Here is a 13,553-nt window from a genome sequence, read left to right on the forward strand (position 1 = left end):
TCCAGCTCATCAGCTCTGAGCCAGAGTTCCTCAAATAACCAACACATGCTATAGATGTGGTCACTATGAACCACAATGGGATCCACCAGCATGCAGTTACCACACATCATCTGAACTGGCATGTCTATTTCATTGACTTAACTCTTAAGTTCATTTTTGAAAATTTTGTACTGCACTTTTACTTTATAGCCTGAAAGAATCTCCTGACTTACCTTAACCTGCAGATAACCTATAATAGATTGTCAACTTAGCAGCTATCACTAACAAATGAACTTCTTTTGTTCTTGTGATGTCATCTTCTGCTGAACCTCTGATCCCTGGCTTCAATTTATCTTGTTAAAAAATTGTGAGCCCCCCCCAAAAAGCAAACAAAAAGAATCTCTTCCCTTCTGTCCTGAACTCCTACATTGTCTCCAAATTCCCAGAACTATAAACCCACTTAGGCTGCATCTCGCTGTGGATGTGATCTCTCCTTCCTGATTGTGTGAAACTTACTGAGAGGGCATATGGATATATTGTCTCTGCAGATTTAAATTATGCCTTAGTGAATGTACAACATAACCAGAATTGGTCCTAATACAGTTACCGTGAATGCGTAGTGTATCTTCACTTTGCCGTGCTCTCTGTCATTGTGGATAGATCTGTATCATGTGCCATAGGCTTGTCATTGTTATCAGATGTGACGTCTTCAGTATCTGAGTTATCCTCCTGTGTTGATGATATGCAGTTGAGGTCATAGATTCCCTGCAGTGTAGAAGCAGGCTGTTTAGCCCATTAAACCATGCTGACTTTCTAAATACCAGCGCCCCCCCAAATCCTATCACCTTACCCTATCCCTATACTCCTGCATTTACCACAGCTAATCCATCTAACCTATACATCCCTAGACACTGTGGACAATTTAGCATGGCCAATCCCCCTAAACTCCACATCTCTGGACTGTGGGAGGAAACCAGAACACCTGCAGGACACCCGCACAGACACAGGGAGAATGTGCAAACTCCACACAGACAGTTGTCCGAGACTGAAATCAAACCTGAGTCCCTGGTGCTGTGCGGCAGCAATGCTAACTGCTGAGCCACTGTGCTACCCTATTGATGGCACCTAGTCCTTCTGGTCTATTAAGTAAAGACTGATTCTTCCTTTAAATAACAGAAATGCTGATAGAATGCCATAGGGCTACTATTCCATGGTGAAATATCCACTTCCCAGCTTGATTTTATATGGCTTTATGCTCTGTAAAAATGTCTGTGCAAGAATCTGTATTGCACTGCAGAGGTTTGCTTTCCCGTTTTTATTTTGCTGCTGGCTTTAAAGTTCTTCTCTTTATAATTAAACTTAATCTCCTTTCATTCTTGCTGTAAATTTAGAAGTTGCAGGCTTGTGATCTTGGGTTGTATTTGTGCCTAAAGATACAGGTTATGGTGACAGCATGCCTTTTCTGAGCAGTAAGATGGTGGAACCAGTAAATGGCTGTGAACAGACTAACCCTTACAATGAAGAAAACTGTTTCTTTAATTGTTATTCCTGTTTTTGCTTCTTTTATTTAAATCCAGGAGCTATCCTTTCAACTAGTTTTAAATTGTCCTTTTTTCTTTAAATGAGAGGTTTTCTGGGCCTGATGTTTTTAAACAGAAGGACAAAGGTAGAATGCTCAATATATTCAGTACAGTTTATAATATTTAATCCTGGTTGTGGCACTTTAGAATTGGCTTTAGTTTTCAAATTAGACAGAATGATGGATGACTGTTTAGGAAAAGATGTTAAACCTTTTCAGACTCTAGTCTTCACTCATTAGTTGAAAATGTGTTGCTGGAAAAGCGCAGCAGGTCAGGCAGCATCCAAGGAACAGGAAATTCGACATTTCGGGCATAAGCCCTTCATTAGGAATGAGAAAAGTGTGTCTAGCCGGCTAAGATAAAAGGTAGGGAGGAGGGACTTTGGGGAGGGGCGATGGAGATGTGCTAGGTGGAAGGAGGTCAAGGTGAGGGTGATAGGCTGGAGTGGGGTGGGGGCAGAGAGGTCAGGAAGAAGATTGCAGTTTAGGAAGGTGGTGCTGAGTTTGAGGGATTCAACTGAGACAAGGCGGGGTGAGGGGAAATGAGGAAACTGGAGAAATCTTGAGTTCATCCCTTGTGGTTGGAGGGTTCCCAGGCGGAAGAGGAGGTACTCTTCCTCCAACCGTCATATTGTTATGGTCTGGCGATGGAGGAGTCCAAGGACCTGCATGTCCTTGGTGGAGTGGGAGGAGGAGTTAAAGTGTTGAGCCACGGGGTGGTTGGGTTGGTTGGTCCGGGTGTCCCAGAGGTGTTCTCTGAAACGTTCCGCAAGTAGGCGGCCTGTCTCCCCAATATAGAGGAGGCCACATCGGGTGCAGCGGATGCAATAAGATGATGTGTGTGGAGGTGCAGGTGAATTTGTGGCGGATATGGAAGGATCCCTTGGGGCCTTGGAGAGAAGTAAGGGAGGAGGTGTGGGCGCAAGTTTTGCATTTCTTGCGGTTGCAGGGGAAGGTGCCGGGAGTGGAGGTTGGGTTGGTGGGGAGTGTGGACCTGACGAGGGAGTCACGGAGGGAGTGGTCTTTTCGGAACACTGATAGGGGAGGGGAGGGAAATATATCCCTGGTGGTGGGGTCCGTTTGGAGGTGGCGGAAATGACGGCGGATGATACACTGTATATGGAGGTTGGTGGGGTGGTAGGTGAGAACCAGTGGGGTTCTGTCCTGATGGCGGTTGGAGGGGCGGGGCTCAATGGCAGAGGAGCGGGAAGTGGAGGAGATGCGGTGGAGGGCATCGTCGATCGCGTCTGGGGGGAATCTGTGGTCCTTGAAGAAGGAGGCCATCTGGGCAGTATGGTATTGGAACTGGTCTTCCTGGGAGCAGATGCGGCGGAGACGAAGGAATTGGGAATATGGGATAGCGTTTTTACAGGGGGCAAACACCTTATCTTCACGATGGACATCCAGTCCCTGTACACCTCCATCCCCCATCACGAAGTTCTCAAAGCCCTCCGCTTCTTCCTTTCCCGCCGTACCAACCAGTACCTTTCCACTGACACCCTCCTTCGACTGACTGAACTGGTCCTCACCCTGAACAACTTCTCCTTCCAAACCTCCCACTTCCTCCAAACCAAAGGAGTTGCCATGGGCACCCACATGGGCCCCAGCTATGCCTGCCTCTTCGTAGGATATGTGAAACAGTCCATCTTCTGCAATTACACTGGCACCACTCCCCACCTTTTCCTCCGCTACATCGATGACTGTATCGGCGCTGCCTCGTGCTCCTCGTTCATCCACTTTACCAACACCTTCCACCCGACCTCAAATTCACCTGGACTGTCTCAGATTCCTCCCTCCCTTTCCTAGACCTTTCCATTTCTATCTCAGGCGACCGAATCAACACAGACATCTACTATAAACCGACTGACTCCCACAGCTACCTAGACTACACCTCCTCCCACCCTGCCCCCTGTAAAAACGCCATCCCATATTCCCAATTCCTTCGTCTCCGCCGCATCTGCTCCTAGGAGGACCAGTTCCAATACCGTACAGCCCAGATGGCCTCCTTCTTCAAGGACCGCAGATTCCCCCAGACATGATCGACGATGCCCTCCACCGCATCTCCTCCACTTTCTGCTCCTCCGCCCTTGAGCCCTGCCCCTCCAACTGCCACCAGGACAGAACCCCACTGGTTCTCACCTACCACCCCACCAACCTCCATATGCAACGTATCATCCGCCGTCGTTTCCGCCACCTCCAAACGGACCCCACCACCAGGGATATATTTCCCTCCCCTACCCTATCAGCGTTCCGAAAAGACCACTCCCTCCGTGACTCCCTCGTCAGGTCCACACCCCCCACCAACCCAACCTCCACTCCCGGCACCTTCCCCTGCAACCGCAAGAAATGCAAAACTTGCGCCCACACCTCCTCCATTACTTCTCTCCAAGGCCCCAAGGGATCCTTCCATATCCGCCACAAATTCACCTGCACCTCCACACACATCATCTATTGCATCCGCTGCACCCGATGTGGCCTCCTCTATATTGGGGAGACAGGCCGCCTACTTGCGGAACGTTTCAGAAAACACCTCTGGGACACCCGGACCAACCAACCCAACCACTTCGTGGCTCAACACTTTAACTCCCCCTCCCACTCCACCAAGGACATGCAGGTCCTCGGACTCCTCCATCGCCAGACCATAACAACACGACGGTTGGAGGAAGAGCGCCTCATCTTCCGCCTGGGAACCCTCCAACCACAAGGGATGAACTCAGATTTCTCCAGTTTCCTCATTTCCCCTCCCCCCACCTTGTCTCAGTCGAATCCCTCAAACTCAGCACCGCCTTCCTAACCTGCAATCTTCTTCCTGATCTCTCCGCCCCCACCCCCCTCTGGCCTATCACCCTCACCTTGATCTCCTTCCACCTATCACATCTCCATCGCCCCTCTCCCAAGTCCCTCCTCCCTACCTTTTATCTTAGCCTGCTGGACACACTTTCCTCATTCCTGATGGGCTTATGCCCGAAACGTCGAATTTCCTGTTCCTTGGATGCTGCCTGACCTGCTGCGCTTTTCCAGCAACACATTTTCAGCTCTGATCCCCAGCATCTGCAGACCTCACTTTCTCCTCTTCACTCATTAGTTGCCATGACTTGATTTTAGTGCCACTGTGGTGTATTTGTAGTTTTCTATACGTTCACCCATTTAACACATACCACAAAGAATCAGGTTTTTTTTGTGAGGCAGGTATCTTGAAGTTTATTCACAACACAAACCATTTCTAAGGTTATATTACCAGAGATTTACACAGTATCTGGGTTATATCCCCACTAATGTTAGTGTACATTACTTTTACAAAACCGATTGCCTAAATTGCACTGTCTCCATTACAGAGAAAATGACTGAAGCTGAGTCAGTTTCCTTTCTTATAAAAATCACATGTGATGATATTATATAATTGTTTTAATGGTACAGCCCTCTGGAATCTATGCTATAATATAACATCCCACAATTCGAGGTCCGCTTCGGTGAAAAATGTTGAATTTCTTTCATTTCCTATCACCTCATTAACAGTTGGACTGTCAGGGACACCAAGGAAATTATGAGCAGTGAGAAATATCTCAAGCTATTCCACGTATACACTGAAAATACTCAAACATATCTGTACTCTCCCACTCTCCCAATAATATCTGTTCATTCAGCCACCATAAAAAAAGCCTTTCCATGCAAACTGGATCTTCAAAATTATTTCTCAGCAAATTCCACTACTGGCTTCCTGGAAGCTTATCAAAACACATTTGTTTAGCTAGGGACATACACAATCCCATCCTCAGCACCAAATGTAATGTACAACTGAAAGTTGGTAAATAAATATATATATAAATGACCACAAGGTGGTGCTATTGTAGAAGGGAAATTATATTTTGGTTGGCCAGATTGTTAGATTTGTTTTAGTTTTATATTTACTTTTGAGCGGTACCTTATGTCTCAGAGTATACTTTGCTTTCTAAAACAATATTGTTTGAACTGATGGATTCATACTGTTTGTGGGTAAGTTACAGCATAAATAAGAGGATAACTAATTCCATATTGATCCATTACATTCAATCGATGACGGCAATGTGATTATAATAGGTCCTGTTTTCCAGGCACAGCACATAATGTATTGAAGCAAGTAGAGCAGAATCTTTTCACATGTGCAGCATGGAGGAGCAGCAGGGAGTTTATGCACAATAAGAGAAGCATGTATTTATATAATTGATACTGATATCACAAATGTCTCACCATAGACATTCACATCATAGGTATGAGGATGGACACAGGTATGCTGATGGATTTATAGTTAAGTCATCATTAGCGTACACTTTTGAGTGCCACATATCTGAAAGACCATTAAAAACATACACACATTCTGTATAGTTTTACTAAAATTATTTCAAGGAATAGAAACTATTAGAGAGTTTGAAACATTGGGGTTAGTTCCACTGGAGCAGAAAAGGGATATGAATAGAGGTTAATAAAATTCTGAACAATTTTGATAGGGTGAATGGGGAAAATCTATTTCATTTGATTGTAGAGATCATTAATTTAAACATATATCTAATAGAGCAATAGAAATCATTTTTACACAACATTTCAAGTACAGAGTATTTTGTCACATGGAAGTATTCAGGTAGAGGTGCGCTTTTACAAGAAAGTTGGACATCTTTGAAGAAGATAGCACATTGGGAAGAGAGTGGAGCTGGAGAAAGAATTCTTTAAGCAGCATCTTGCAAACTCACAATCACGCAATGTAGAAGGACAAGGGCTGCAAATACATCTTCAGCTTCCCCTCCAAGCCATTCACCATCCTGACTTGGAAATATATCACCATTCATTCATTATTCACCATTCATGCTGGGTTAAAATCTTGAAATTCTCTCCCTAGGACATTGTGGGGCATGTGGACTGTTGCAATTTAAGAACACAGCTCACTACCACCTTCTCAAGGGCACCTACGGATGGGCAATAAATGTTGGCCCATGAGTGATGCCCATATCCCATGAGTGACTTAAAAAAAATGGATTTTAGATTTCCTGAAAAAAAACCTAATTAACAGAACAGCCTCCTGCCTTGACTGTCATTTTCCATCCGGTTGAAGATACTATGACCTTCCTTACACCATCCTCTTACCCAGCCTTGAACTTCCTGTTATTAGCCACCTCTCAGTCACCACCACCTTGTTCAGCACCCAGTCAGCTCTGCATTACCCTCCCTCCACTTCCCTATTCACCTGCCCGCTGCTATCCTTGACTCCGCCACCAGCCACGATCGTTTCCCCAACCAGCCACCTCTAACCAACCCCACAGCACCACCACCACTACCATCTTAGGCCTTACTTTCCAAAATTCTGGTACCAAAATCTTTCCCAAACAATCACTGTCACATTGGGCTCCCCTGTCCACCTCTTTCCATTCCCACATTAGCTAATATATTGTTGTACCCCATCACTGCTATCCAACCCCACCACAGCCACTTCTGGCTCCCAGAGAGCGCGAGGACTGCAGATGCTGGTGACTCTGCGTCAAAAAGTGTGGCACAGGGACAGCATAGCACATCAGGCAGCATCTGAGGAGGAGGAGAGTCGATATTTCAGGAATTCCTGATGAAGGGCTTAAGACCAAAAAGTTGATTTTCCTGTTCTTCAGATGCTGCCTGACTTGCTGTGCTTTTCCAATGCCACACTTTTCGACACTTCTATCTCCCAGCCTAATTGATAGCAGTGGTCCAATCTCCCATTTGACTTTGTCAGCAAAGTATTGGTTAGTGTGTATGGTAATGAAGACAGGAGTGTGATATTGGGTGTTCCTTGAGCTTCCGATACTGTAATGGAAGCCTGCATAGCCAGAAAAAAAGAGGGTGCACCAAAACCCCGGGCTGATATGTTAATGTTAGCGAGTATACATCTGAGTGCCTCTGAGTGTTAGATTTGACATTTCTTCCTTGGGATTTTTAAATGTTTAGTGGATGACTATGAAAATAACTGCTGTCCACATGAATTAAAGAGGATTAAATAAATCTTGGAGCTCTAACGGCATTGTTAATTTTTATGGTATTTTCAACATTAATTTGAAGATTGCAAACTGCAGTTGGAACATATTTAAAACAGTTTATCACCCTTTTACAAAGGACACACATATGAAAGAAACACATCTACTTCATTCTTTATAATGACTTGCTGGGAATGCATTTTATGAGGCAAGTAATGTGCTATTGTCATCTCCCAGGCATCCACAAACGCCACTTTGATGCCCTCAAACATCTTTCTCATCACTAAGTCAAGTTGATAAGAATACCAGTCACTGCTCTGGAGGCTGCTCTCCTGTGAAATGGCCTGGACATTGGCAGTCTTTATTACAACCAGTGTATCTGGGCTCCTTTCCAGCAATCGTAGAATTGACCTGCGGATGTTCTGGAGCCTGCGGATGTATGGTTCAACTGGGAAAGTGCTGAAATGACACCAAATGGTGAAGGCTATAACAGTGTTATTTCCACCTTTAATCTCATCCAGTTTATTTGCGATGAATGGCAGGTCCTGGCTCAAAGTAGGGGTGATTCGGATTGGTACGCCATGGGAATAATATTCCATACTAATTTTGTTTACTTTCTCCTCAGCAAATTGAGGGTTGATAAGCGTAGTATTAGCAGCTCTCAAAGTTTTAAGACCTAAGACAGAAGATTACCATAAATCATTACTACTTAACGGAATTAAGTAAGGAAAAGGGTGCAATATTGTATAGGTTAGAAACTTTAAGACAAGGAAAACAAAACAACATCTCTATTACAGAAGCGAATGTGAACAAGTGTCAGAGATTGCAATAACGTTGAGAATAATGCAGAAGTTAGAAGCTTTAAAGTTAAAAGAATAAGCGGTCACATTAGAGAAACATAGCAAGAGAAATAATGCAAGTGCACAATTTAATTGCAGAGGTGGGTCAAATAGATGACAGGATTGAGCATCATGTAGAAAACAATTTCCAAACACATTTTCAACACATTAAATCACAAGCTGAACAACAAATAAACTATTCTATTCAACACAACCTATATTTTATTATGCTACAAATATAAACCAATGACAGATATGTTTGAATAAGCTCTATAAGATTTTGTCAATTATTTTAATCTGAGAACTAATAAAATGTTTAGAAGATTAACATATAATAGAAAAATTGTAAGTAGCAGAATTGTTACGGTGCAGAATGAGTCAAAAAGTGTGGCGGTGGAAAAGCATAGCCGGTCAGGCAGCATCCGAGGAGTAAGAGAGCTGATAAAATTACCTACACTGTGGAAACAGGCCCTTCGGCCCAACAAGTTCACACCGATCCTCTGAAGAGTAACCCACCCAGACCCATTTCCCTCTGACTAATGCTCCTAATAGTAGGGGCAATTTAGCATGACTAATTCACGTAACCTGCACATCTTTGGACTGTGGGAGGAAACCGGAGCACCCGGAGGAGACCCGCACAGACACAGGGAGAATGTGCAAACTCCACACAGACAGTCGCCCAAGGCTGGAATTGAACCTGGGTCGCTGGTGCTGTGAGACAGCAGTGCTAACCACTGAGCCATTGTGCCATCCCTGATGTCGTGAGCATAAGCTTTTCATCAGTAATGTTGTGGTGGGGGGGCCTAAGGGGGCTGACAGATAAATGGGAGGGGGCTTGGGAGAAAGTAGCTAGGAATGCAATAGTTGAGGGTGAAGGTGGTAAATCGGAGTGGAGGGTGGAGCGGATAGATTGGAAGGAAGATGGACAGGTAGGACAGTTCAAGAGGGCAGTGCCAAGTTGGAGGATTGGATCTGGAGTAAGGTAGGGGGAGGTGAGATGAGGAAACTGGTGAAATCAACATTAATCCAATGTGGTTGGAGGGTCCCAAAGTGGAAGATGAAGCGCTCTTCCTTCAGGAGTCAGGAGGCTAGGTTTTGGTGGTGAAGGAGTTGCATGCCCTTGGAGAAGTGGGAGGGGGAGTTGAAATGATTGGCCACAGAATGGTGGGGTTGTTTTGTCTGAGGGTCCTGGAGATTTTCTCTGAAATGTTCTGCAAGTTGGCTGCAAGTTGGTGTGATAAGATGACAGGACATCTTATGGATGTGTAGGCAAAGCATGATTCATCTGGCAACGGACTGCTGATTGGTTTGTGCAGATGTGACCAGTTGTGGATGCTTCAAGTCATCAGTTTGATGACAGCTCTCAGATTGGTTCCCAAGAAAATGCTTAGGAATTTAGAAGATTACTGCTGGCCAGCTGGAAAATCAAGTTTTGTATCTCTATCTCTCTACTGTAAAGGCCTGAACAATATTTTTCCATCCAGTTGTTGTAAGCTGTTGCCATTAATTGGGAACTAAGAGACTTTGCATTTAGTGTACCTATCACCCAGTGCCTTCTTTGAAGAAGTAAAACAAATTGGAGAAGAACAATTGAAAAATTGGAGAATAACAATTGAAGAACAGAAGATAATGGAAGACAAAAGGAACAAACTCATCAAACCCTGAGGACTAGTCCTATTGAACTATGTTTACCCATTTTGTTCCCTCCACCTATCACACAAATGTTTTCTTTTTTGTTTAATGGTGTCTGGCAATATGTGTCTATAGTGATTTAAAAGGGGATTAGAGGTTTAATTGTATAAAATTAGGTGGTTGTTTTTGATTGGTGCAAACATGATGGGCCAATTTACATCATTTCTGCGCTGTCAACCTTTATGATTCTATGACTATGACCAGTCCCCAGATCTGAGGACCCATACCATGCTACTCATGATCCAATTTGAATCTGAATAAACTCCAAAGTCACATCTTCTTTGGACTGTAATAAATCCCACAAAGACTCATCAACATTTCAATTCTAATAATATTTCTTTCTCTTGTGAATTCAGTTTTCGAAGCTCATTTTTTTCATTAACCTGTAGAGATCATTCATAAAATTGTCCACAATTCCCCTGGATGCTCAGCTACTGTTTCAGAAAATAGTTCCAGGATGAGATATTTCTGTTGTGCTGAATAATTTGAAAGATTATGACTATTTCCCTTGATAGTAGAAGGTGAAAAGGAGATTAGTTTGAAATTTTTGGGATTATAAGGGGCTAGATAGAATAGAATTAGAGAAACTGTTCCCATTAGTAGAAGGGTTGATAATCAGAGTGTACAGTTTTGAAACGTTTTGCAAAAGTTTTGAATGCACTTAGGATAATGCACTGATTCTCAAGCTCCATTCCTTCCAGGTCACCATCAATAGGAATGAATTATCTGTCTGATGGAATCAGTTTAACAGAAAAGCATAGCTAGGTCCCTAGACTTAGAAGTAGTACTGTTTATAACGAATAAGAACAAATAATTTCTAATCACAACTAAACAACTGTGAACTTTCAACACATTTTCTTGACCGATCTTACTCTTTCCCTAATTATCCTTTCATCCTTCATGTTCCCATAAAATAACAGGAGTTTCTTTCATTTTACCTGCCATTGTCCTTTTAGGTCTCATTTTACTTTCCTAATTTCTTATTTAAGCTTTCTTGTAATTTAGGGATTTTGCTGTTTTGAGCCCTTAATATTCACTATAAGCTTCCTTATTCACCTTTCTGCATCTACGCTGTCAAGTTCCCCAAGAATCTTGTATATTTTAATAAGTCAACCTCTTATTCTTCTATATTCCAGGCACAGACTTTTCAACTTCTCCACATACAGCAGTCTCTCCATTCATGGTTTCAACCTATAAATCTTCCCTCCAATGCCAATATATCTTGCCTTAGATAAGGGGTCCCAAACTATTCACAGAATTTCAACTGAGGTCTAGTAATGCTTTGTAAAATTTCAGCAAAATCTCCCTACTTTTATACCCTATTCCTTTAGAAATAAAGTCTAAACTTCCATTTACATTCCCTGTTACCTGCTTAACTTGGATGCTAGCTTTTTGTACTTCATAGATAAGGGCTCCCAAATGCCTCTGGTCTGTAGCTTTCTGCAGTCTTTCTCCATTTAAATAATATTCTATTCCTCTATTCTTCCTGCAATAGTGCATAACCTCACACCTTCCCACATTATATTCTACTTGTCAAGGTTTTGCCCACTCATTTAAACTGTCGATATCCCCTTCAGACTTTGTGTGCCATCCTCACCATTTGTCAACAGCCTACTCTTTGTGTCAGCTGAAAACATGGCTATAGTACACTCAATTCCAGCATCAAAGTCATTAATATATATCCTAAACAATTGTGGTCCAACACTGATGCACGTGACACTCCACTAATTACAGATTGCCATCCTGAAAGTGTCCCCATTATCCTAACTACCTATCTTCTGTTAGCCATCCAGTCCCCTGTCCATGTCAGTATATTACCTCAAACCCCATAGACTTTTATGCTGTTAGATCACGTAATGTGTAGTATCTTATCAACTGCCATCTGAAAATCCAAATATATTTCATCTATCGCTTTTCCTCTATCCATTCCATTTGTAACTTCCTCAAAGAATGCTAATAAGTTTCTCAGATGTGATTTCCCTTTCATGAAGCCATGCTAATGTATGTGTTTTTAAATGCTCTGCTATTAAGTCCTTTTCAAAAGACTCAAATATACTCCAATAACTTACATTCAGCTAACTAGCCTGAAGTTACCTGAATTTTGGCTCTTTCCCTCTTTTAAATATAGGAAGAGCTCTCCTGTTCCACACAGCTCCATTTTCATGCAAGTTCTATCAGTTCTTGTTTGCCAGCTGCTTCAGCCTCAGTATTGCAGCCCTGGGAAACCTAGCCACTGTTGTTGTATTCAGGTGGCTTAAAAGAAATGAATGTGGAATCTCTTTTGAATTTTGAAATTACTGTTTCACTTCTGCAGAGTGAGCTAATGAGATAGATTATTCTACCCCCATGGTTAAATTGCAAATGGTAGGTTGTGAACAACTTTCACATGTCTAACAATTTGGTGCTGTCTGCCCATCTTTAACAAGGTAATTCTAGTCTGGTGGCCAGGTAAACCTCCAAATTACCTCACTTACATGTTTATTTTGCCTGAAGAATTTTTTGCGATGAAGGTTGTGTTATCAAGAAAACTGACGTTTTCAGCCAGGAAAAGAAAGCATCAAAAGACACCACATTCTTTTCCTGTTTAAACCTGAGCAATAAGTCAGATCAGTGGCTTTAAATAGCTTTCACGTTTTAAGGGTTTTTGAGATGCCTAACCATCCATCAATAAACGATAAGACAAATGAAGAGATGCTTGAAATTGCAACAACAAAGTTAACTCAAAATCACAAGATCCAGACAGTAAAATGTCAGTACTTTGGTCCTTTGAACAGAGCTAAAATCTACAGAGTTGTCTGCTGAAGGACAAAGTGAAAGGCAGCTGGAAGAAGGATTGGCCTTGATGCACTTATTGGCAAATATCACAGAATGCTTGCAAACAAATTAAAGGAGATGTGACAGATTGGACCAGGCAGACACAAGCATATTCTGTTAGTAGATCTTCTGGTAGGGGTAGCTACAAGCATTATACATTAACCTAGAATTGATCGTTTTGCTTTATGAGTGTAAGTATTCCAAATGTGTAAACCAGGCAGTAGTTAGTAACAGCAAAGCCAGGAAGTTACTTATTGTACAGTGGCTTCAGGTATGCCATGAAAGAAATAGCTGAGTAAACTAATTAAACATGCACTAGTTCATGGGATTACATCTAAAAACTGATTCTAATCTGATGAATAAATAGTAGTTAAGGACGATTATGGCACAACACTGAAACCAGATGGCTGATACTAACCTGGTACAAACCGTATCAAATAATCAAACCACTGGCGTATTGTAGAATCGCCAAAAATATGAATAGTTTTCTCACGAAGACAGTTTGTGACACTGGCAGGAGAATTGAAGCGCCGAACATTACAGCTTGTTGATGTCCATTTGTCTTGAAAATAAAATCCAGATGGTGAAAGCAAAGGCTTGCCAGGTACACATTCTCCAAGGGTTACATCTGAAAATGAAGTTCATGGAGACTTGAAAGGATTTCAGTCACACATTTTC

General features: G+C 42.6%; 1 protein-coding gene across 1 annotated transcript in view; it reads right to left on the bottom strand.

Moving 5' to 3' along the window:
* Positions 1-7,661: 7,661 nt before the first annotated feature.
* LOC132820602 (NXPE family member 3-like) overlaps positions 7,662-13,553 on the bottom strand; it is a 46,818-nt gene continuing 40,926 nt past the window's right edge. Inside the window, exons 5-6 of the mRNA XM_060832806.1 lie at positions 13,294-13,471; positions 7,662-8,206 (exon numbers count right to left, since the gene is read on the bottom strand). Coding sequence (XP_060688789.1) covers positions 7,662-8,206; positions 13,294-13,471 — 723 coding nt within the window. The remainder of the gene's footprint in view (positions 8,207-13,293; positions 13,472-13,553) is intronic.

Source organism: Hemiscyllium ocellatum, chromosome 12 (assembly GCF_020745735.1).
Source record: "Hemiscyllium ocellatum isolate sHemOce1 chromosome 12, sHemOce1.pat.X.cur, whole genome shotgun sequence".
In the NCBI taxonomy this organism is placed as follows: domain Eukaryota; kingdom Metazoa; phylum Chordata; class Chondrichthyes; order Orectolobiformes; family Hemiscylliidae; genus Hemiscyllium; species Hemiscyllium ocellatum.